This window comes from Ipomoea nil, unplaced genomic scaffold (assembly GCF_001879475.1).
Source record: "Ipomoea nil cultivar Tokyo-kokei standard unplaced genomic scaffold, Asagao_1.1 scaffold0276, whole genome shotgun sequence".
In the NCBI taxonomy this organism is placed as follows: domain Eukaryota; kingdom Viridiplantae; phylum Streptophyta; class Magnoliopsida; order Solanales; family Convolvulaceae; genus Ipomoea; species Ipomoea nil.
This window is the reverse complement of record NW_017616704.1, coordinates 3,564,965-3,590,282: the sequence shown is the minus strand read 5'-3', so window position 1 is coordinate 3,590,282 and position 25,318 is coordinate 3,564,965. Positions and strand designations below refer to the sequence as shown.

Here is a 25,318-nt window from a genome sequence, read left to right as displayed (position 1 = left end):
ATTTCAATCACCATGTTGAACTCATTAACAGTGAGTGATTTTTTTAAATAAAAATTTAAACCTCCTCCATTTGGAATACCATCCACTTTGGAGAAATCATATATCGATAAACCTCATCCATTCAGAAATATCCATTCACTTTGGAGAAGAAACCGTTTTTTATTTAAAGCTTCAACTTTTCATGTTTCTTCTAAACTGAAGAATCATACCAACTTAAATCATAATCCATGATTTAAATTTGAAATTCTTTTCACTGCTAATTCTCATACTAGATAAACTAGTAAACTTTTTTGACTTTCAATATTTTAACACATTCTCAATATGAGAAATTTTGTGTTAAAGACATTCAAAACTTTTATGAATTTCATTATGCATATCTCATGCATAAAACTTTCAGCATCCCTTCATCAGAAATATCACAGAATATATCAAAGGCTTTCTGCCATAGCCAGAAATATATATAACATCATATTTCAAAAGCTTTCACATGGATAAAAGCCTCTGTGTGCTAAAATAACCAATAATTCCATGCATATATTATAAAAAATTCCACAATTCTGTAACCAAGAAGGCAACAGAAAAATTAATATCACCAAATTAATCCAAATTTGATAGATTTACAGAACCTCAAGATCCAACATATTATATATGTATCTTGTATATTATGCATGCAACCGAGACAAGACCAAGATGTTATGACAAATTGTTTTACCATCAAGTTTTACTTGTGATGCTAGCTACGTATATGATTCAAAACTATCAAGATGCTATGACCATATGTCGTTAGATTGGATGTCCAAACCTATTTATTACATTCACGTGTAACCCAAAGTGGCTAGAAATTCAATGTTATGTAGATGGATGGATCAAATTAATCCACACTTATCAAGATAAACCAAGTTCATATTTGATCATGATATATATATATATATATATATATATATATATATATATATATATATATATATATATATATAACTTTAATGATGTAAGAACAATTTGTTTGATAAAAAAATAATAGTACAATATTTGTAAAGTAATGTACAATTGTATATTATAGAAATACACACAAAAAATATTAATATGATAATGACCTAAATCATTAACAATAATGCAAAAGCATAATTGAAATATTGAGTCGTCCTAAATAATCAAAAGAAGATTAATTAAACGGGGGAAAAAAAAAACTTAACCTAGATTTGTTTTTAAAAAATACAAGAAAATGATTTTTCAAGGTTCATTATTTGTAATATTTGATGCTCAACTTTGAATGGTAAGTATATAGTCTGGCTAATTAATTGACCAAAGTTCATTTTAAATTTTATAGAGAAAATGTTACACACTCGAACCTGTGAAAATGAATCAAATAAGTCTAATTTACCAGTAACCTTTGTTACCGGTAAATTATTGATGTTGACCGTCGTTACCGTTGCTAATTACTGTTCACCGCCGTTCAAAAAACAAAAAACAAAACAAAAAAAAAAAAAACAAAAAAATTCTTGCGACTATTTCTACTGGACACTGGAGAGGGCGACTAGTCAGGTCGCATCTCCATTATCGTCCTCTCCAATGGAGAAGACGACCAGATCTGGTCGCCTTCTCCATTAGAGAGGACGACCTGCTGGTCGACTTCTCCATTGGAGAAGACGATTGGCCGGTCGTCTTCTTCGATTGAGATCATTTGATTTTTTGTTTTAATTTTTCTACTTGCCAGAATTTTTATTCGCCGGAATGTCACCAGAATGTTGTTGGAATCTTGAATGACTAGTTATTCCAGGTGAATAACTGGCTACTGGAGTTATATGCCTCAAAATGACAAGTTCGAGTGTGTAATTGCACTTTTGTAAAGTTTAAGGGCCTAATTGCCCTTTTGAAGAAAATTTAAGGGTCTATTTGACAATTTTCTCAATTTTATATTATATTTTTTTTAATACACTATAACATATGCATAGTATATGTTCAACAATTATGTCAACTCTAATTGGGATGTGGTTCGAATCTTAGACATTTTTTTATGAAAATCAATGAGTAAGTTAAGAATAATAAATAGTTAACGGAATATTCCGTTACTAAAGTTTACACTGACGGCATGCGATGATATTTTAGAAAAGTAAATGATATAACATAGGGTAAAGTAGGAAAAATTTTAATAAAATACTAAATTGAAATAATATGAACCATTCATTTCAACAGACAATTGGACCAACGCTTTTTAATTCCCGTTATAGGCCTAACTTCATTGGCTCTTATTATATTTATATATTAGTTTTACACACGCATTGCGCGAATGAGTTAATGCCTAATGTTTATAATTAAATAAATATTTGAAAGTATATCACGCAATATTATATATGAGAAGTTCATACATAAGTAATTTAATGTCGAATTTGTTTATTTAAATATGTAACTCATAGTATATGAATACAATGTAATATAGGAGATTTATTATAATTGTTACTAAACTTTTTTTAAATAGTAACCAAGTATTTTGTTGCAAAGGGTTCTAATATATTTAATGAATGCACATATATACAAGATCAATGAATGAATTAACGGTACCAGTCATTTAGGTGTTTTGCTCAGTGTTCATTTAGTTCAACCATTATTGTTTAATAAATTATTATCGATAAAAAAATTCCTAATTTAAGGAAATTATATGAAGTAGTAAAAATTGAAAATTTTTAATTACAATATAACCCAAAGATATTGGACGATTGGTAAATATGATGTAACCCAAAGATCAAAATGCTAAAGAAAGTGTTTAATTATTCAACAGTTTGAAGCAACAATTTGTTCTAGGACACTACAATTTATTTCTTTTATTAAATTCTATTATTTTATTTTTATTTTTTTAAACAATTAATTATTATTATTATTATTATTATTATTATTATTATTATTATTATTATTATTATTATTATTATTATTATTATTATTATTATTATTATTATTATTACTATTATTATTACTATTATTACTATTATTACTATTATTACTATTATTACTATTATTATTATTATTATTATTATTATTATTATTATTATTATTATTATTATTATTATTATTATTATTATTACCCTTAGGTCATTTTACATGTTAATCTTTTTTTTTTGAAAGCCAAAATAATCAGATTGTATTAGCCAGCATGGGCTCAATAAACGAATGAGGAACATCCCTCCAAACAGAACGTATTGCAATAGCAGCTACATCTTTAGATAAGGAGTGCGCCACTTGGTTGGCCTCCCTATTAACAAAACAAACTACAGTACCAGGCAACGCATTAATTAAATGTTTACAAGCCAAAAGCGTATAAACAAAATAATTGCGAAACGAACTAACAGAATTAAGACTAGAAACCAAAAGTGATGAATCCGTGTAGATTGAGCCACCTGAGTACCCGTTATCCTTTAACCAAGAGAGGGCTTCACACAACGCCATTGCTTCTGCTAGAAGGGGATCATACGGACATGTCAAGGGACCGTTTGCCGCTACCACCAAGGAAAATTCGCCGCCGAACACCACAAAACCGAAAGCGGGAGCTCGTTGCGGACGATGAAAACTAGCATCCACAAAACAAGAAAAAGGAATCGGCGTAGTAGAGGTGGCCTGCGCAGGAGCTGTGACTGGAAGTCTCCCGATCGCCGCAACCCGTCGGTGCTCGGTGTCCAACCAGGCCGTCCAATGCGCGTGAAGCCGGCTGAGCAGTGCGCTAGGACCCGGCAGTGCTGCATCCCACACAGCAGCGCTGCGAGCAGACCAGATACAATGGAGCACACCGCAAATACGGCCTTGCATTTCACTAGAGAAACCCGTAGTAGCACCGAGCCACTCCTCTGCCCATTGCACAAAATTCCTGTTTGCAATAGGAGGAATTTGAATTTGAGAAAGTTGCCAAACATTAACAGCATATGGGCAAGAACAAAATATATGCATAACACATTCCACATCTAAGCCACATGACGGACAAGAATTAACATCGACAACCCTCCTAATTATCAAATTATCAAGTGTGGGCAAAATATTCAGAAGGGCTCTCCATAAAAACACCTTCCATTTTGGGGGGACCTGCAACTTCCAAACATTATTCCACACAGAAGATTGTTGTGTAGTCATCACACCCAACCGCCTATAACCATCCTTCACCGAATAGCAACCCCTTATATCCCCTTCCCAATACCACATATCATCATGATCCGTACTCACAGGCAACTGTCGGATCAAACCTGCGTCCCGTGTATTAAAAAGCTGCTACAAATAATCATTATTCCAACTCCCGGTGTTTGCATTAATCAAATCCGAAACCAACATATCATGGCCATTAGCTACCTGGACAGAATCAACATAGGGGTTCTGCAGATCCGGTAGACAAGGAATTCTCCATATCCGAGTATTCCTGCCATTGCCAATTCTGCGCCGACACCCTGCCTTTAACAAGTTCTGACTGGCCATAATGCTCCTCCACACATAACTAGGATTACCCCCTAAAACAGCCTCATAAAAAGACGTAGAAGGAAAATACCTTGCCTTAAAAACCCGAGCCATTAAGGATTTCTGGTTAGTCAGCAGGCGCCACCCTTGTTTTGCCAACAAAGCCAGATTGAATTCTTGAAGACGTTTGAAGCCCATTCCTCCGTACTTCTTGGGTTTACACATCCTATCCCAAGCCAACCAATGGATGCTACCGTCATTTCCACTCTGACCCCACCAATACCTGTTCATCAATCTTTCCAAAGAGGCACATAAAGTAGTCGGGAGCAGATAAATACTCATAGTATAAGTTGGCATAGCCTGAGCAACACTCTTCAAAAGTACCTCCTTACCGGCTTTAGACAGTATCCTCTTATTCCACGAGCCGAACCTTTGCCTCAGTTTTTGCTCGACGTAAGCAAAAACCGCCCTTCTGTTCCTGCCAATAACTGAAGGCAACCCCAGGTACTTCCCGAAATCCTCTACTTGCGCAACCGATAAGGTCCCTGAGACAAGATCCCTCATCTCCCCTTGAGTATTCCGGCTAAATGATACACTTGACTTATGAAAATTCACCGCTTGGCCAGAAACGTCTCATAGACACTCAGACATCTCTTCACCTCCTGAGTTTCCTGCAGATTGGCTTTAAAGAAGAGTAAGTTGTCATCTGCAAAGAACAAATGTGAGATCGGTGGTGCCCCCCGGGCCACCCTACACCCATGTATACGGCCTTTCGTCTGTAAATCCTGCAAAAGCAAAGACAACCCTTTAGCGCAAATGATAAACAAATACGGAGACAAGGGGTCTCCTTGGCGTAGACCCCTAGAAGGCACAATTACCTCAGTAGGCCTGCCGTTTACCAGAACTCTATACCGCACGGTCTTAATACACATCATAATCAGCTGTATCCATTTAGCATCAAAGCCCAAACCCACCAACATGTCATTCACAAAGGGCCACTCCATCCTATCATACGCCTTAGCCATATAAAGCTTTAGGGCTGCCCACCCCACCTAGCCTAACTGCTTCCTTCTCAAATAATGGCCAACCTCAGAGGCAACCAAAATATTGTCCGAGATTAGCCTACCCAGAAGAAAGGCACTTTGTGATTCTGAAATAATATCCTCCAATAAAGGCTTCATACGATTGGCTATCATTTTAGCCATAACCTTATATAAAACATTACACAAAGCTATCGGGCGCAAATCAGAAACATGCTCAGGGACACACTTTTAGGGATCAAAACAATGTTCGCATCATTCAAGCAATCAGGTAAAGATGACTGAGAGAGACAATTAAGCACAAAAGACGTAACATCCTTACCAATAACATCCCAGAAGGCTTGGTAGAAACCAGGATTCATGCCGTCAGGACCCGGGGATTTATCCTTGCCCATAGAAAACAGCGCAGCCCGGACCTCCTCTGGCTCAAAAGGGCGCAGCAGGTGAGCATTCTGAGCTTCAGTCACACGAGACCGCATAGAATCCACACTGAAAGACCCCGGGGACCCGCCAGAAGTGAAAATCTGTTTATAGTAAGAAGCTACCAGCGAATCCAATGCCTGCCCCTCCTTCCATACCCCATCATCATCCTTCAACTTCTCTACAATATTCTTCTTTTTCTGGTGGGACGCATACTTATGGAAAAACTTAGTATTCCGATCAGCACCTTGCAACCAGTGTTGCTTGGCACGCTGTCTCCAAAAGGCCTCCTCTTGAGACAGAGCCATATTCAAACAACTTTCCAGATGAGCAAACCGGGCCAGCGCAGTAGGATCACGCCTACCTCGCAACTTATCCATCTCCTTCCTTAACTCAATTATCCACTTACCAAACATGTGGTGTCGGTCACCCCCCCAAGCCTTCAAACCCTTACCGCACATAACGAGTCGAGTCTGCAACTCCAACCCATGCGAACCAGCCCACTCCTGTTCCACCACTCCCCTACATCCCTCATCCAACAACCACGCATTCTCAAAGCGAAAACCACGTGGCCTAGTGACCTGCACCGACCCATAGATATCAAGAAAGAGAGCCGAGTGATCCGACAAGTCCGTACGAATATTATACAGCCTTGCCTTATCATAACGACCCAGCCAATCCATGCAAGCCACTACCCTATCAAACCGCTCCTCCACCCAGTCCTCCGTGCCCTTGCCCCTCTCCCAAGTAAACGGATAGCCAATCATAGGAAGATACATCAATCCACAATCCTCCAGAGCCTCACTGAAACCTATAATCAAGCCATTCGGATGCGGTAATCTATCCCTTTTCTCCGACTGGGCCAATAAATCGTTAAAGTCCCCCAAAACCACCCAAGGTAACTCAGAAGCCCCCTTCAGTGATCTCAAGTAGTCCCATGACGCCCTCCTCCTACTCCTCTGAGCATATCCATAGTAACACGTGAGCCGCCAGTGCGGCCTACCCGGTAAAGTCACAACCAGGTCAATATGATTAGAAGAATAACTAATCAAGATAGTATAATTGTTCTTGACCCATAAGAAGCACAAACCCCCCTTTCTACGATCATTGTCCACCTTGAAACTCCCCTCAAAGCCCAGTTTAACACGCAGTCTCTCAGTTTGATCCCCATCCACCATCGTCTCCATTAGAAAAACAAAATCTGGCTTCCTTTTGGACACAAGGTCCTCGACTTCCTGAACCGTCCGTGGATTGCCCAAGCCACGGCAGTTCCAAAATAAGGTACTCATTGGGGAGGGCGGGCCTGGTCCCCAGGTCCCACCATACGAGAAGAAATTGTATCCACCTGCATGCCCCTACCCGCATCCACCACCCCACCATCCGCCCCCCTACGGCGCTTCGGATCAACCCGAACACCCTCCTCCACACCAGCCCCCTCACCCGAAACCCCCACAGCCGTACTACCAGCCCCCCACCCCCCCCCCCCCCGTCGTACTGCCAGCCACCGTACTGCCGGCCACCCCACCGTCTCCAACACCCCCCCCCCCCCCGTGGCAACCCACTGCCCACCGGCCCCGCGTAGCCCACTGCCGAACCCCTACCTACCGGCGCACCGCCGTACCCTATCACCCGTCGCCTTTCCTGCCCCAATTGAAACTACCTATCACCAAACACCTTAGCCGGACCTAGCCCTCCCGCTTTCATAGCCGGACCATACAAGAACTGCTCCGGCTTCAATGATGAACGCCTCGCGTCCAAACAAAATTTGTCCGTGTGTCCCATCTTACCACAAAAGTAACAAAACATGTGCAGACGCTCATATTTAAAATTGATCCATGCCCACGTACCATCACGAAGGATCATCTTCATGCGGCGCTTCAAAGGTTTAGCCACATCATGCCTGACCCTCACCCTATAAAAAGTTGCCCACGGTCTCTCGAAATTCCGGTCATCAATCCGTAAATAGACCCCCATGAAATCCCCCACCCTCTCCGTACGGTAGCCGATCGGCAAGTCAAAAACTTGCACCCATAGATTAACGGTATTCAAGACAACCTGCGTAGGGTGTTCATCCGCGTTCAAAGCCTGACAGATCAGCGTTGCGTTCTCAAAGGCCCACAGCCCCTCCTCCAGGACACGCTTCATGTCCGCCTCATAAAAAAAAAAAGTGAAGATAAAGAGGTTCGCCTCCACGTCCGCAACCTCAATACCCATCAACGGCCGCCATGCATTCGCCAGCACCCTCTTCATCATCTCAATCTTGAGGGCTCTATCTGTCAAGAACCGGCCAACAATGGACCAGGTCTGGTGCGTCACCGTAGCATCAATACTCCCGGTGGGCTCATCCTCGAACCGAACCCCCAGGTCTTCCTCCTCCAACGAGATGTCCGTCGTACCTCCGACTATGTCCTGAATATCCATGTCGTTGTACGCAGTGCCTAGCGTGCTGGCTCACCGTTCGTCGTCAACTTTTCCGATCGAAAAAGCATAAACCCTAGACCTCAGGGATGTAACATAGGGAAACCCTAGATATCAGGGTAGAGAGAATATAAAATGATGTATCCACCCAATGGGTCTCGAGTCTCACGAATTTGCCAAATAATCAAATTACAACAACAACTTACATGTTAATCTAAATAGCTAATTTTTTCAAATATCTTTTACCAATCGTTGATATAATTCGCTGGTCAAATTCGCTAATATTATCTGCTAATGCTAACCGCTAACTGCTGATTGTCAAGAGGTAGTTCTCACTTCAATTTTTTGTGTGATTTGAATACTCTCTTTGTCAGCAAATCCCTCAAGTAATTAATATGATTGGCTTTAATTATATTTTATTTTAATTTTTTCATGGTATTAATAAAATACTTGGTAAGTAAATATATAACATTATAATGCCCAATGTTTTTTTTTAAATATGTACTTTAAAGTATATCAAGACAACATTATATTGGAATTGTTCATGCATAGATAATTGAATGTTAAATTTGCGTATTTAAATAGGCAATTCTAAGTTTACAAATGCAAGATAATATAGTCAAGATTGATTATAATTGTCAATAAATAATTGTATAGGTATGGTTGAAACCAAATACGGGACATAAGGGAAAGCAAATAAAAATTAGGACATAAAATATTAGATATATACTAATATTAAAGAGCTAACTGCTGATTGTCAAACAAGGGCATTGCGAGATAGTTTTCCACTTCAATTTGTTGTGTGATTTGAATACTCTTTTTGTCAATAAATCCTCCAAGTAGTTAATATGATTAGCTTAATTTATTCTTTTTTATTTTTTTTAAACAATTATCATTATTATTATTATTATTATTATTATTATTATTATTATTATTGTTATTATTATTATTATTATTATTATTATTATTATTATTATTATTATTATTATTATTATTATTATGTATACCTTAGGTCATTTTACATGTTAATCTAAACAGCTAATTTTTTCAAATATCTTTTTACCAACCGTTGATATAATTCGCTGGTCAAATTCTCTAATATAATCCGCTAACGCTAACCGCTAACTGCTGATTGTCAAACAAGTACATTGCGAGGTAGTTCTCACTTCAATTTGTTATGTGATTTGAATACTCTCTTTGTCAACAAATCTCTCAAGTAGTTAATACGATTGACTTTATTAATTATATTTTTTAATTTTTTCATGGTATTAATAAAATACTTGGTAAATAAATATATAGCATTATTTTGTGTTATAACTTTGATATTTAATTAAAAAAATAGTGCACAAAAAAGATAATAGACAATGTAGTGAATATAATCAATTGATGAATTTGAAATTTGAATGTAAAGAATTTTTACTTCGAGAAATATAAAGACAATATAACTAATAAAATTATGTCTCTTAATTAATTTATAAATAATGAATAATTTTTTTTTTTAGTAAAGACATTGTAGGGACAATGTAGCGAATATAATCAATTGATGAATTTGAATATAAAGAATTTTTATATTGGAGAAAAATAAAGACAATATAACTAATGAAATTATTTCTATTATTTAATTTATTGATAATGATTTTTTTTTTTTTGAATAAAGACATTGTAGACACATAATTCTAAATTAAAGAAATGCATATGTATTATTTTTTGTTGTAGCTACTAAATTATTATTTCTACTATCTACTATATATATATATACTAATAAGAGCCCAAGAGAGTTATTATAGGCCTATAATGGGTAGAAAAAATGGCGGTCAAATTTTTAATCAAATGAATGGCTCAGATTGATCAGATTTTAATTTTTCCTTAAGATTTACTAATTTATCCTTAATGAATATGATTTTCCGTTAACTTTTCTGTTAATTTCTGTTAGTTCATCGTTAACTTACTCATTGATTTCAATAAGGTCTTAGGTTCGAACCCCATCCTAATCAAAGTTGACATAATTAGTACTCTATTTTACTCTTATTAAATTAAACTAGTTTTTTACGCGCATTGCGCGATTAGGATAATGCCCAATGCTTTTTTGTTAAATAAGTACTTTAAAGTATATTAAGGCAGGATTATATTGAAATTGTTCATGCATAGATAATTGAAGGTTGAATTTGCGTATTTAAATAGGTAATTATTCTCCCAAAGGTTGAGTCCCCAACCCCAAGGGCCCCCCCACACTCCGACCCGATAGAGCATTGTGGGAAGTTGTAAATCACGGTGACTCAATGGTTCAGCAGACAAGGCCAAATGCTGATACGCACAAGGAATCTGCCCACATTGGACATAATTCCGGCACTGCCGCCGCCAAGGTTCAAACCTTGGTCTCTTATCCCAAATTCTACCCACTAAACCATTGAGCTAAGCCCGTGCGAGTTAAATAGGTAATTCTAAGTTTACAAATGCAAGATAATATAGTCAAGATTGATTATAATTGTCAATAAAATAATTGTATAGGTATAGTTGAAACCAAATACGGGACATAAGGGAGAACAAATAAAAATTAGGGCATAAAATATTAAATATATACTAATATTGTTTGAGGAGATTCCGACATTAGGATTTGTGGTTAAGTTCTATTAAGACTTTAATATTAGAATTAGATTAATGGTGTAGTTATAATTCTATATTAGACTTTAATATTAGAATTAGACTAACGGTGAATTAACGGAAAAGTTAAATGGATAATCATATAATTAAGGATAACTTAGAAAATCTTAAAAGAAAAAAATTAAAACCTGAACAATATGAACCATTCATTTGATTTAATAATTTGGCGGTCATTTTTCTACCCAATGTTAATAATTAAATAAATTCGCTGATCAAATCCGCTAACGCTAACCGTTAACTGTTGATTGTCAAACAAGGACATTGCGAGGTAGTTCTCACTTCAATTTGTTGTGTGATTTGAATAGTCTCTTTGTCACAAAATCTTTCAAGTAGTTAATATGGTTGGCTTTATTAATTATATTTTTTTAATTTTTTCATGGTATTAATAAAATACTTGGTAAATAAATATATAGCATTATTTTGTATTATAACTTTGATATTTAATTAGAAAAATAGTGCACAAAAAAAAGATAATAGATAATGTAGTGAATATAATCAATTGATGAATTTGAATGTAAAAATTTTTACATTTGAAAAAAATTAAGACAATATAACTAATGAAAATATTTCTTTTAATTAATTTATTGATAATGAATATTTTTTTTTCACTGAATTAAGACATTGTAAGGACAATGTAGCGAATATAATCAATTAATAAATTTGAATATAAAGAATTTTTATATTGTAGAAAAATAAAGACAATATAACTAATACAATTATTTCTCTTATTTAATTTATTGATAATGAATAATTTTTTTTTGAATAAAGGCATTGTGGACACATAATTCTAAATTAAAGAAATGCATATCTATAATTTTTTGTTATAGCTACTAAATTATTATTTATATAATTTAATAAGAGTAAAATAGAGTACTAATTATGCCAACTTTGATTGGGATGAGGTTCGAACCTAAGACCTTTTTTATTTTATTGAAATCAATGAGTAAGTTAACGGTGAACTAACGGCAATTCTTAAAATTTTAACGGAATTAGTAACGGTGTGTGGGTATTTAGGAAATTTAGTGTAAAATTTAAATCTTATCAAACTTTTAATCAATCTGAGCCATTCATTTGATTAAAATCTGTGACCGCTATTTTTTCTACCCATTATAGGCCTAACTCTCTTGGGCTCTTATTAGTATATATATATATATATATATATATATATATATATATATATATATATATATATATATATATATATATATATATATAGTAGATTAATAATTTGGCGGTCATTTTTTCTACCCAATGTTAATAATTAAATAAATTCGTTGGTCAAATACGCTAATATAATCCGCTAACTGCTGATCGTCAAACAAGGACATTGCAGGGTAGTTCTCACTTCAATTTGTTGTGTGATTTGAATACTCTCTTTGTCACAAAATCTCTCAAGTAGTTAATATGGTTGGCTTTATTCTTTTATTTTTTTTTTGAATGCTACTAGCTCTATTACATTGTAGTATCTGTTCATATACTTTCTCAACCTACTGAAACACAAAGAGCTAATAACGCCTCCACTGAGGCTCGAACTCATAACCTTCCAAATGGAAGTCCAACCCGAATACCATTGGACCACATAGTCCTGGTATATGGTTGGCTTTATTAATTATATATTTTTTTAATTTTTTCATGGTATTAATAAAATACTTGGTAAATAAATATATAGCATTATTTTGTATTATAACTTTGATATTTAATTAGAAAAATAGTGCACAAAAAAAGATAATAGACAATGTAGTGAATATAATCAATTGATGAATTTGAATGTAAAAATTTTTACATTTGAGAAAAATAAAGACAATATAACTAATGAAAATATTTCTCTTAATTAATTTATTGATAATGAATAATTTTTTTTCACTGAATTAAGACATTGTAAGGACAATGTAGCGAATATAATCAATTAATAAATTTGAATATAAAGAATTTTTATATTGTACAAAAATAAAGACAATATAACTAATACAATTATTTCTTTTATTTAATTTTATTGATAATGAATAATTTTTTTTTGAATAAAGGCATTGTGGACACATAATTCTAAATTAAAGAAATGCATATCTATAATTTTTTGTTATAGCTACTAAATTATTATTTATATATAATTTAATAAGAGTAAAATAGAGTACTAATTATGCCAACTTTGATTGGGATGAGGTTCGAACCTAAGACCTTTTTTTTTTTTTATTGAAATCAATGAGTAAGTTAACGGTGAACTAACGGCAATTCTTAAAATTTTAACAGAATTAGTAACGGTGTGTGGGTATTTTAGGAAATTTTAGTGTAAAATTTAAATCTTATCAATCTTTTAATCAATCTGAGCCATTCATTTGATTAAAATCTGTGACCGCCATTTTTTCTACCCATTATAGGCCTAACTCTCTTGGGCTCTTATTATTTTATTATTATTGATAATGAATAATTTTTTTTTGAATAAAGGCATTGTGGACACATAATTCTAAATTAAAGAAATGCATATCTATAATTTTTTGTTATAGCTACTAAATTATTATTTATATATAATTTAATAAGAGTAAAATAGAGTACTAATTATGCCAACTTTGATTGGGATGAGGTTCGAACCTAAGACCTTTTTTTTTTATTGAAATCAATGAGTAAGTTAACGGTGAACTAACGGCAATTCTTAAAATTTTAACGGAATTAGTAACGGTGTGTGGGTATTTTAGGAAATTTTAGTGTAAAATTTAAATCTTATCAATCTTTTAATCAATCTGAGCCATTCATTTGATTAAAATCTGTGACCGCCATTTTTTCTACCCATTATAGGCCTAACTCTCTTGGGCTCTTATTAGTATAGTAGATAGTAGATAATAATTTAGTAGCTACAACAAAAAATAATACATGCATATGCATTTCATTAATTTAGAATTATGTGTCTACAATGTCTTTATTCAAAAAAAAATTATTCATTATCAATAAATTAAATAAGATAAATAATTTAATTAGTTATATTGTCTTTATTTTTCTCCATTATAAAAATTCTTTACATTCAATTTCATCAATTGATTATATTCGCTACATTATCCCTACAATGTCTTTATTAAAAAAAAATTATTCATTATCAATAAATTAATTAAGAAAAATAATTTTATTAGTTATATTGTCTTTATATTTCTCCAATGTGAAAATTCTTTACATTCAAATTCATCAATGGATTATATTCACTACATTGTCTATTATCTTTTTTGTGCGCTATTTTTTAATTAAATATCAAAGTTATAATACAAAATAATGTTATATATATATATTTACCAAGTATTTTATTAATACCATGAAAAAATATTAAAAATATAATTAATAAAGCCAATCATATTAACTACTTGAGGGATTTGTTGACAAAGAGAGTATTCAAATCACACAACAAAAAGTGAGAACTACCTTGCAATGTCCTTGTTTGACAATCAGCAGTTAACGGATTATATTAGCGGATTTGACCAGCGAATTGTATCAACGGTTGGTAAAAAGATATTTGAAAAAATTAGCTGGGTAAATTACCATATAAAATGACCTAAGGGTATAATAATAATAATAATAATAATAATAATAATAATAATAATAATAATAATAATAATAATAATAATAATATATACTTGTTTAATATATATATATATATATATATATATATATATATATATATATATATATATATATATATATATATATATATATATAATTAAACCAATCATATTAACTACCTTGGGGATTTATTGACAAAAGGAGTATTTAAATCATTCACACAACAAATTGAAGTGGGAAACTACTTTGCAATGTCCTTGTTTGGCAATCAGCAGTTAGCTCTTCAATATTAGTATATATTTAATATTTTATGCCTTAATTTTTATTTGTTCTCCCTTATGTCCCGTATTTGGTTTCAACCATACCTATACAATTATAATCAATCTTGAGTATAGTATCTTGCATTTGTAAACTTAGAATTACCTATTTAAATACGCAAATTCAACATTCAAGTATCTATGCATGAACAATTCCAATATAATCTTGCATTTATATACTTTAGAGTACTTATTTAAAAAAATATTGGGCATTATCTCAATCGCGCAATGCGCGTAAAAAACTAGTAATTTAATAAGAGTAAAATAGAATACTAATTATGCCAACTTTGACTGGGATGGAGTTCGAACCAAAGACCTTTTTTATTGAAATCAATAAGTTAACGGTGAACTAACAGAAATTAATAGAAAAGATAATATTTAACGGAAAAGTTAACGGATAATCATGTTCATTAAGGATAAATTAGAAAATCTTAAGGAAAAATTAAAATCTGATTAATCTGTGCCATTCATTTGATTAAAAAATTTGACGGCGATTTTTTCTACCCATTATAGGCCTAACCCTCTTGGGCTCTTATTACTATAGTAGATAGATATATAGTATATGTTTATTTATTATATATTTATATTATATTTAGTAGATAGTAGATTAGTAGATATATTAGTATTGTTATATCAAAGGGGGAGTAGCTTAACTGAAAATTACTTAATTATGAAATCAACTGTTCAAATCTCAACGAAAAAATTAATTTATAATTATTTTATATAAAAATAAATATATACCAAAATACCAGAGTCCTAGCCCGGAACTAGCTAGCCCACAAGAGGGGCAAATTATTGTGTGGAGTGTGGACCATGATCCACACAACACCATAACAAAAAGTATATTTTTAATATACTAAATGTACAATATTTTTGTATTATATGTACATTATATAATATAATTTACACTCAGAATAAAAATAATGTACATCCCCTGAATACAATGTATATTATTTTTGTACTGAATGTACATTATTTTACAATAGACAAAATATGGTCCACACAATAATGATTGTACAAGAGGTCTAGGGTAGGCGCAGCACGAGACTGGCCCAGGTTATTCCGGACCGATCTTGGTCTATGCTAACCCAGGCCTGGCCCAAGCCCATGATTTGCAATAGTTATTGCATGGATCATATTCCACACAGTTGTGTAGACCACGGTCCAAAAGCGACGTTATTTTGTTTAATTTTATTTTTTCGCACGCCCAACTACAACATACATTTTTATAACTCATAATTTACATTATTCTAAAACATAATGTACATTATATTACCCCAGATGATTTATTATTCTAACACGTAATGTATATTATTGTAACACATAATGTACATTATTCTAAAACATAATGTACATCATTCTAAAGCTTAATGTACATTATTTTAAAACATAATGTACATTATTTTTACTCATAATATTCACAGTGTTATTTTGGACCGTGGTCCACACAATAATTTGCCTAGGATTTGGGAATCTCTGATTACTTGTGTAAAATATATAGCACTAAATCATATCATTTCAATAAGGAAATTAAAAAAATGATTTTTTTTTTCCTTTTACATTAAACTATCTAAAGAAACCTTAGAACAAATACTACACTAACCTAGTAGACTAGGATTGTTTGTTATCAATCAACATTCCTCCCTGATCCATATCTCAAAATCAAGTGCATCTTTACAAATTACAACTATTCAGTACAAAACAACAAAAACACATATACAGCTTGAATAGTACATGAATTTTTATATTGTCATTTTTTTTTTTTTTTGCTGCCTATATGAAAAATATGTGCTACTGCTCCTCTACTCCAGGTACCAAAATTGCCAAAGCATCAATCCAGTGAGAATTCCTCCAGCCATATAAGCACTTCATTTCTCTTCAATCATCACAGTAAATGAAATCAGGTATCAGAGATAGAGATGAAGGGATCATTGCTAGCATACGCAAAATAGAGCCAAGCAAAAAGCGTGGGTGAAAAACACAAACACTCGAGTCCTCACATCATTAGATAGAGATCTAGCGTAATTGAAGGATGTGTTCGCCTCAACTACAAGATTAAACTAATAGCGAGACTGCATATATATTATGCTTAACATGCATTCTAGAGATGTAGCTTAAGGGGTGTTACCGTGTTAATAGTGCACATTTGGAATATGTCGGGAATGGTTGTGATCTTAAGAAATTGAGGTCATAGACCCCCGAAATTCCATCAAGTAATGAAATGGAAATAGTGTGTGGGTATTTCAATTCTAAAACAAGTGAGGATGGGAGTGGATACCATTATGTGTTCCCAAGTTTTATCAGGATCATTGTAGCGAGCAAGCAGGCACCCCGGTTTAGGTTCGAGGCCATTTCTAATAAGACTAGACCTCAGCTCTTTCTCCTTCTCAAGAACAATGTTCTCTGTTGGTTTCCCGCTGAATTTGGTCACTGCAGCAATGCCTCCTTCAACTTTCCTCAATTTTAATCCTTCTTCATTCGGGGTTGGTAAACTGTTGTTGAAGAATTCATAAAAGATTAATTTTTTTATGTTTCCTTTTGCAAATGAAATTCAAATGTCATATAGCCATTTCACAGCATATATATGTTTTCCAGAAATTTATGCAGATTAACAAATTTCACCTGTCCAAAGATTTAGTTGATGGAAGAACAATCTGGATCGAGACTTTGGATTTTTGATCATCTGATGCCTGAGTGAACACGGGAGTAGTCATAGGTATCTTCTCCGATTCAGAGTTCTTCCCAAAGATATACCTATTTACCCGTTGCAAAAGATTGATTGATTGCATTGCATTGCATACTTCAAATAAAGAAAAGAACATAACAGACATGAATTAGAATTCGAAAATCTCACCCAGCCACATCCTTGAAACCTTTTGATCCTGATAAGGTATTGCCATCCGCTTCTACAACTAGAAATGGATCATACTTTCTTACCTGTATCACAACAAATAGAAACTCTGTCAAGAAAACCAGATAGTAAAAGTTAAGAAGTTTCGGGTTTTGGTTAGAAATTAAATTCCAATCAAGATCTACAAACCTAACCTCATAACTAGCAGTTCTTTTTAGGATTTGATAAGAAGGTGTTTCCAAGTCTGGGGTCTTGTAAAACCACAACTGCTCAAGCCACACTTCACATTACCAAAGATGAACACATATACAAATTATAAATAACATGGACAAGCTAGCTAGCTAGGATGAAACTGCACCTGCTGTATTACATCGAATAAACCTTCTATAGAAAAAAATTCACTGCTCACAATTGAATCCCAGTAATCCTACAATATCCAGAAAAAAAAAAAAAAAAAAAAGAAAGTGATTTATCTTGAAAAGTTTGTTTTGTATGAAGGGTATAGTAAGATTCTTACAACATGTTTGATAAATTTGTTTGTTTCTGGGTTGACTTTCATGACAGAAGTTCCGGTGAAGACTAACTCAGGTTGCCATGGCAGAAGAAGGAACCTCATGACCATAGTCCAGCGTGTGGTTATTTTATAGGGCCCTGTCTGCACCACCAAATCAATCACTCAAACCACATTACAAAATCAATTTACAACAGAATTGAAGAACAATTACGGTTTATTTTGAGGAGAAATAATGTTGAGAGAGAAGGCTAACCTGTTTGACCCAATGCAAGGTGAACTTAGGCCTAAACAAGTATTTCAAAGTGGCAATATTAAGGAGGTAGCTTCTAAGGTTGTCGTGGCGGGTGATGGGGTCTCTGAACTTCACAGCAGCATCGTAGGCCGTGGGATCAATTCCTTTGTCATCGAAGAGGTGGGGAAGATCTTTGTACAAGAAATCCACCAGCTCCTCCAAATTGGGGTCTGTTTCTTGTTTTGGGCTTGGCGGCGGACTAGTTTCTTGTTTTGGGCTTGGCGGCGGACTAGTTTCTTGATCCGCCATGCTTACCCGAACACCCCCCTTCAGCTTCTCATGTGATCTGAGGCCTTTTCTGGGTTGGGGTTGGGGTTGGGGATGGGTGAGGGAGATGGTGGTGGGTAGTTGGGGGTGGAATTTCCGGTGGAGGGTTGGCCGGAAAATGAGGGCGGGAAGATGTGAGGTGGCCATTTGTCCTACACTCCTTATTCCTCGGCTCGTAGGTCGTAGCTTTTGTAGTTTTATGGGTCCGTTAAACCTTGGCCATTCAAATGATTGGTTACCATTTTTTGGCGTCAAAATTTCCTATGAATTGCAGAGCGGAGCAAATCAAGAAGGTCGACCATAGGTTCTCTTTCGACCAACCATAGATTGAAACTTAAGTCGTTATTGTTAAATTAAAGATTTAAAGCTGTGACAGGGGAGAAACGTGAAATTAAAATGATTAAATTATTCTAATCACATTTAAAAATTTTTACGGAGTAATAAATTATTGAGTCACTTTATTCGTTTTAAATTATATTTTAATATAAAAATTTGTGTCAGACAGGAGTATGTAATTTTTTTTTTTTTAACAAAGGTATAACTTTTGTTAATATTTTTCTTTTTACATTTTTATTGAAATATATTATAGTGATTGTTAAATATATTTCTTGTTTATTGAAAATAGTTCTTTAAGGATCACATATTATAGCCATAAAATAATCATATTATAATCTATATCAATAATAACAAATAGGGATTATGAAATGCCACATGAATGACATGATATAAAGTAAACTAAAATAAGTTTATGGTTGAATAACATCAACTCATGATGTTATATAGTAAATCACAATTTTAAAATTTTGACCCTTTAGAGCGCATTTATCTTCAAACTATGCATGCATTATGATTCTTAAAGCATCCTTGACAAAAATTGAATTTTGTTGTAGTTTGACCTATTAACTAGCTCAGTTCTCACGTGATGTTTGCACGGTAACTCGCCGGGAGGTTCATATATATGTATGCGTGTATACGTAAAGAAGAGAAAAAGGAGAAGAAGAAGAAGAACACCAAATGTAGGGCACAACAATATGTGTGTCATTTCATTAGCCTTCACTCCATTATATAAGGTTTCATACAACCTTTCACATACTCAACATCAATACATGATTAAAGGTTAAGCTATTGAAAGGTCTAATGGTTTAATGGCCACTAATAAAATATTTATAACACTCCCCCTTGGCCATTAAATAACTATACTCATGCCTCGTTAAAAACCTCGCTAGAAAAACCCAGTGGGAAAAACCTAGACGAGGAAAAGAGTACACGAAGTATGTCAAACCACTGTGTTGCACTGGTTGCCTCATTAAAAATCTTAGCCTAAGAAAACCCAGTGGGAAAAAGCTTAGCTAAGGAAAAGAGTACAACCATAAGCCTTCCGGGCATAATCTTCATGATTTCAAAGGTCTTCAGGACTATCCATTCAAGTGCACCAACATCGATTGCCTCATTAAAAACCTTAGCCTAAGAAAACCCCGTGGGGAAAAACTTAGCTAAAGAAAAAAGAGTACAACCAAATGCTTTCGTAGCATAATATTCAGGATTTCAAAAGACCTTCTAGATTGTCCATTCCAGTGTAGCTAGGGGTTGTCGCTCCCCCTGAAGATAATAATCTTCTAAGCCTATGCATCCCAATTTTAGGTAGAGACTTAGTGAACATATCTGCAAGATTGTTCACTGGAGTAAACTTTTTCAATAATAATTTTACCACTCTTCCAGAGTTCATGTGTGTAGAAGGACTTAGGTGCAATATGTTTTATAAGGTTCCTCTTAACCAACCTATTACTTGCTTGTGCAACACAATCTTATTTGTCCTCATATGGGACATTGGGGGTAAAAATATAACATAACCAGTTTTGGACTTGGCATCATAAGGATCAAATAAAAGAGCCATTGCCCAAGTAGCCCATCAAAACCACATATTGGTTTCTCACATAAACGTCAAAATCTTTGTACATCGAAGGTGCTGGAGGATATGTTAAATACCATTCCAATTTTCATTGTAGAGGGAGCACTAAACTTTGCTAGCAATTTCATCGCAAATTCAATATCAGGCCTGATGCGACTATAGAACTTCTAGTTCTATAATAGTGCTCCAATAAAAATATCAAGTAATGGACTTCCAGTCCCAAAATATCCTCATTATCATCTTCGAGTCTAAATTGTCCTTTATCTACTTTAAGAGGTTATTGGACAACCGTTAGTGTGATAAGTAAATAATACTTATACATATAAAACATCTTCAAGACATTTTTCAAATAGGCTAATTGGTGTATAAAACTTCTTCAAGGAGAAGCTCGATCTTCAGGTCGAGACAATACTTGGGTTTCCAAGTTTTTTATTTCAAAACTCCGTCTTTCGGCATGAGTTGATATCACCAAGCTCTCTATGTGTTTCAATGATATTTAAACCATCAATATCGACTATGATAATAAACAAATAACTCCATTAGCAATTCTTTAACGAACACGTAATGGTACATATTTGCATATTCCTTCTTCGGGAGGAAAAATACACAGTCAACTCAATCATTCAATATGCATTCCTTCTTCAGGAGGAAAAACACTAGGTCAATAATATTCAATTCTTACAAAGAATTTTGTAATTTAATGATACACGTTGCGATTTTCACTTTCCACATTCCAAAAGTGTTGAATCCATCGGGGATTTACAAATAAATATTAGCGTCTAATGACCAGTAAATTACAGTCATGACGTTCATCAACTGCATATTTAAATTCATAATTCACTGCCAATAATGTTAATTTGCGGAACGTAATGCCATATGTTGTGGGAGAGAATATTTGATCAAAATTAATTCAGGGTCTCTGCGAAAACCCTTAAGCTACCAGTCTCGCTTTATATCAGACCACCGTATTGTTTGTATTTCTCTTTCGTACAAACACCCATTTGTAACCTACAGGGTTAACATTAAATGGTGTACGTGTTATAAAGAGAATACAGTTTTAGCGAGCTGAGCTGTACATGCCTTAATTGCTCCATTATACATAAAAAATACCAAGGCACAACTGGTGCCATGCTCTGGATCCAGATTCTCATATAACGATAACAATTTGTAAAGGCAATTCTGTTGTCGACAACTATAACATTTTTCATAAATTTCTCCCATATATATAAAATAATGGCAATTTCTAATTCAACCAGACTCTAGACATTTCCCAAAGATATTTTTATCTGGTCGTTCCGCATCCCCAATATTATGATTTTGGGTGCACCTAAAATTTTACTGGGGTTTTTGCCTTCTGGACGAATGTTTTAAGGACATACTTCTTTAAGAGATTTCAAGAGTGACACCATTTTCTACTAGATTTAGCTTTTCGCGGATTATACCAACATGTCTCCACGCTTCTGGCGTCAAGGAGCATTGGTAGATACATATGGTCCAAGTTGGGGAAAATATGTAGGACCTAGTCACTCTTTATCAATATATATATTGACAGATTAATTATCTTCTAAACTTCTAGTTCAGTTTACTTCTTCTGAACTTCTAGTTCAGTCTACCTAGTACGTGGATTTAAATATTGAAGATCTTTTTCATCAATCATCCACAGAATTTCTCGGCATTCTATTAAATTTGAGCTCTTATCTCCCCCTAATGCCGTGAAATGATCTTCATAAAGTGTGCAATCAGCGTACCTAATTATATATTGATCCCTTATCATGGGCTCTAAGAATTTAAATAAAAGATGGAGGTTTATAATCAACATATACATGCCCACAAAGGTACGCTATGGCGGTGATATAGGAAAAAGACTGCACACTGTGAATAAAACGCAGATGGGAAATGTTTGGTTTTATACCACGTACTAGGTTCTAGGGGAAATAATTATGATATGCAGTAGGTGAGATTGTGATAACCACAATAGCATATAAAACTGATGTCCCCAACAAGAAAATATATAATCAGATATGAAAGCATACATATCAAATGATATTACAAGGGTACACAACAATCATAGGGAAGCTGTGAAGCTTGTCAAATAAAATAGATCTTCAAGATCTTCCAAAAATCCTTATCCTCAACTTTACATTAGTTCACTCATTGGTTTGGGAATTGCTTCGTGCAAATTCACATGATATAATTCACTCCCTCATTTGCTTCGGGCAAACTAATATGAAATAATTTATTCCTTCGTTTGCTTCAGGCAAATTGATATGATATAATTCATTCTCTCGTTTGCTTCGGGCAAATTGATATGATATAATTCGCTTCTATCTTCCAAACCAATAACATCTAAATCAATCATATCATGTATGACAATAAGTCAAAGATCATTTTTATAAAGGAGTATATCACTCCTTAAACAACACAGAATTGCACTAAGCCATATTCTGAGAGAATTTAGTCATGTTGACATCATAAATTTAGTCAAAAGAAGATTCTCATAATTTGTTGATAATAGCAATTCTTCCGGGATTGATAATAATTCAATCTTGAATTAGCAACCGGTCAATTTCATATGAGAGTCATGTTGCATGCATGAGAAAATATTCCATAAATAAGCATGCAAACTAAGAGAAGTAACTCTGAGGAGTAAACTTCCCGAATAGTAAATTTCGAATATTTAATCCAAGTAGTAAAATCAGCAAAGTAAAATCACATTGCCCTCATAATAATTTGCATCCAAAAAAATAACTTTGCACTCAAAACACATATGGAGTGTATATACTACTCGGTTACGCAATCAGTTATTGCGGGTATGAATTAACTTTTCGAGTGCTTCAGGCAAAAACTAACTTCTCAGATGCTTCAAGCATGAGTTAACTTCTCGGATGCTTCATGCTTCAGGCATAAACTAACCTTTTTATCCATGAATATATTTTCATGAATTACCCAAACATTATCATGACACCAATCATTTCTTCATCAATACCTCATCATTTCATTATCATCATGTATCACAGTATTTGCTTCCGGAAAATTACCTAAAATCATCAAGATGATGCGCATTCTTCGACGACCAAATGCACCCACATTGTTAGCAAACCTACTTCTGGCTAGGATTTTGCCTCGATGAGTTTGGTCGTCCTTGAATATATTGACCACTTTGTTTCTTATTCTGAGCTCGAAACTCATATCACACCGGTTATAATTTCGACTGCAACCCCTTATAAAGTTGCTCAACTGGTAACATTATGTGCTTCAGGCACCTGTGCAAAAACCGACCAGACATGCATTTTGATTCTTCATCAACAACTAGTTATGTTTCTTAGCCACAAGGAGTGCTAAAATCAGCTTAGAATGCTTCTCATAATTTGTTGTCTTGTACTACTGCTGGAGTCAAATTACTCGCATGAAAAGTTGGCAATGTCTTTCCAAATAAATATTTCTCTGAAACTTCTTGTTTAGAGTTTCACTTGCGAGACTATTTTGTACATAGCTAAATTATAGTTAATCGTTGAATTACATTATAATCTCAAAATTAAACATGAGATTAAACTAGTCAAAATGTGTCTGAGGAAGAACATTTGATGACTTCTGGTCGGAATAGTCCTTCAAGAACTTCCATTAATTCAAGGGGTTCTTTATCAATCAGATACTCATTTTAAGGTCGTGGTGATGCATGGAAATGAGAGCTTGTGCCTTCTAGGCATTAGTGCTCTGTGACTTAGCAACAAAAAACTTGGCTCAATTCTTTAGATGCCGAATATATTTCAATATCAAGAGCCCAAGCTAACTAACTGCTGCAATCATAAGTGATCTTAATAAATTCACATTTTCAATGAAAGGTATGATCTACAAGATCATCATTTGATGCAACTTATACTTACAGAAACAGTAGTTGATATTCATGTGAAAAACATGTCTTGTAAGCAAATTTCAAATAGAATGTGAAAATGGAATATTTCACATGTTCTCATATAGATTCATACTTCTCCATGTAGTCAGTTTATGTGTATTTTTCAAAAGAAGCATAAATGCCAAAAATGGAGAATAGTACATAATCAATCTACATGATCAATATAGTAAATATTATCTTTTCGTAAGGCATGAAGTCATTTTAAGTGAATATAGTAAATTCCAATAATGGAGAATAGTGCAAGAATCATTGTTTCACTTGTAAATATCAAACACATGTATATTTAACCCATATGTATATATATACAAATGAACACATTTACATTTGCACGTATATACATACAATTTAACATATAACCACGTGTATTTACCATTTCAAAGCATCATGACATATGTAGAATCTAACTCATATACATGAATTGAGAGAATTTGGATAAATAATATGTATTTACAAATTCAAATATTTACCTAAATTCTTAACCATGTCTTGATGATGAGTTCATTACTAAAAAATTGTTAACAAACATGAAGAATTATCACTCATTTCATAGAAACAATAATTGAAGGTCCCAAACCAAACTCATAGCCATATATACACATAATATTTATATATAAACAATGTCATATGATTCAAAAACAAAAATGCACAGGAAAAATGAACCAATGGTACCGTTCGCCGGAGATTACGATAGAGACTCGTGCTGATAACGTGTTGTAGTTTGACCTATCAACTAGCTCACTTCTCACGT

At 33.9% G+C, this 25,318-nt stretch overlaps 4 protein-coding genes across 6 annotated transcripts; all 4 read right to left on the bottom strand.

The window, feature by feature from the left end:
* Nucleotides 1-3,126: 3,126 nt before the first annotated feature.
* LOC109155752 lies at nt 3,127-4,182 on the bottom strand. The gene has a single exon (XM_019303401.1). It carries the CDS (start codon nt 4,180-4,182, stop codon nt 3,127-3,129), a length of 1,056 nt encoding a protein of 351 aa, XP_019158946.1.
* Nucleotides 4,183-4,248: 66 nt separating this feature from the next.
* On the bottom strand, nt 4,249-4,992 carry LOC109155745 (uncharacterized mitochondrial protein AtMg00310-like). Its single transcript, XM_019303390.1, has one exon. It carries the CDS (start codon nt 4,990-4,992, stop codon nt 4,249-4,251), a length of 744 nt encoding a protein of 247 aa, XP_019158935.1.
* A 2,552-nt stretch (nt 4,993-7,544) lies between these two features.
* LOC109155737 lies at nt 7,545-8,309 on the bottom strand. The gene has a single exon (XM_019303377.1). The coding sequence runs from the start codon at nt 8,307-8,309 to the stop codon at nt 7,545-7,547; it is 765 nt and encodes a 254-aa protein (XP_019158922.1).
* Nucleotides 8,310-16,356: 8,047 nt separating this feature from the next.
* On the bottom strand, nt 16,357-19,078 carry LOC109156574. 3 transcript variants are annotated; one of them, XR_002050056.1, is made up of 9 exons: nt 18,443-19,078; nt 18,193-18,330; nt 18,034-18,102; nt 17,870-17,941; nt 17,679-17,761; nt 17,447-17,578; nt 17,103-17,316; nt 16,602-16,700; nt 16,357-16,560 (listed from the first exon to the last, which is right to left on the bottom strand). XR_002050056.1 is itself a non-coding variant. In XM_019304439.1 (9 exons), exons 1-9 carry the CDS (start codon nt 18,893-18,895, stop codon nt 16,656-16,658), a joined length of 1,176 nt encoding a protein of 391 aa, XP_019159984.1. In that variant the 5' UTR covers nt 18,896-19,023; the 3' UTR covers nt 16,578-16,655. The 3 variants fall into 3 exon arrangements, 2 of the variants coding, with proteins under 2 accessions (XP_019159984.1, XP_019159974.1); XM_019304439.1 differs by lacking the exon at nt 16,357-16,560 and having other exon boundaries at nt 16,578-16,700; nt 18,443-18,691; nt 18,722-19,023; XM_019304429.1 differs by lacking the exon at nt 16,357-16,560 and having other exon boundaries at nt 16,578-16,700.
* Between the last annotated feature and the right edge of the window lie 6,240 nt (nt 19,079-25,318).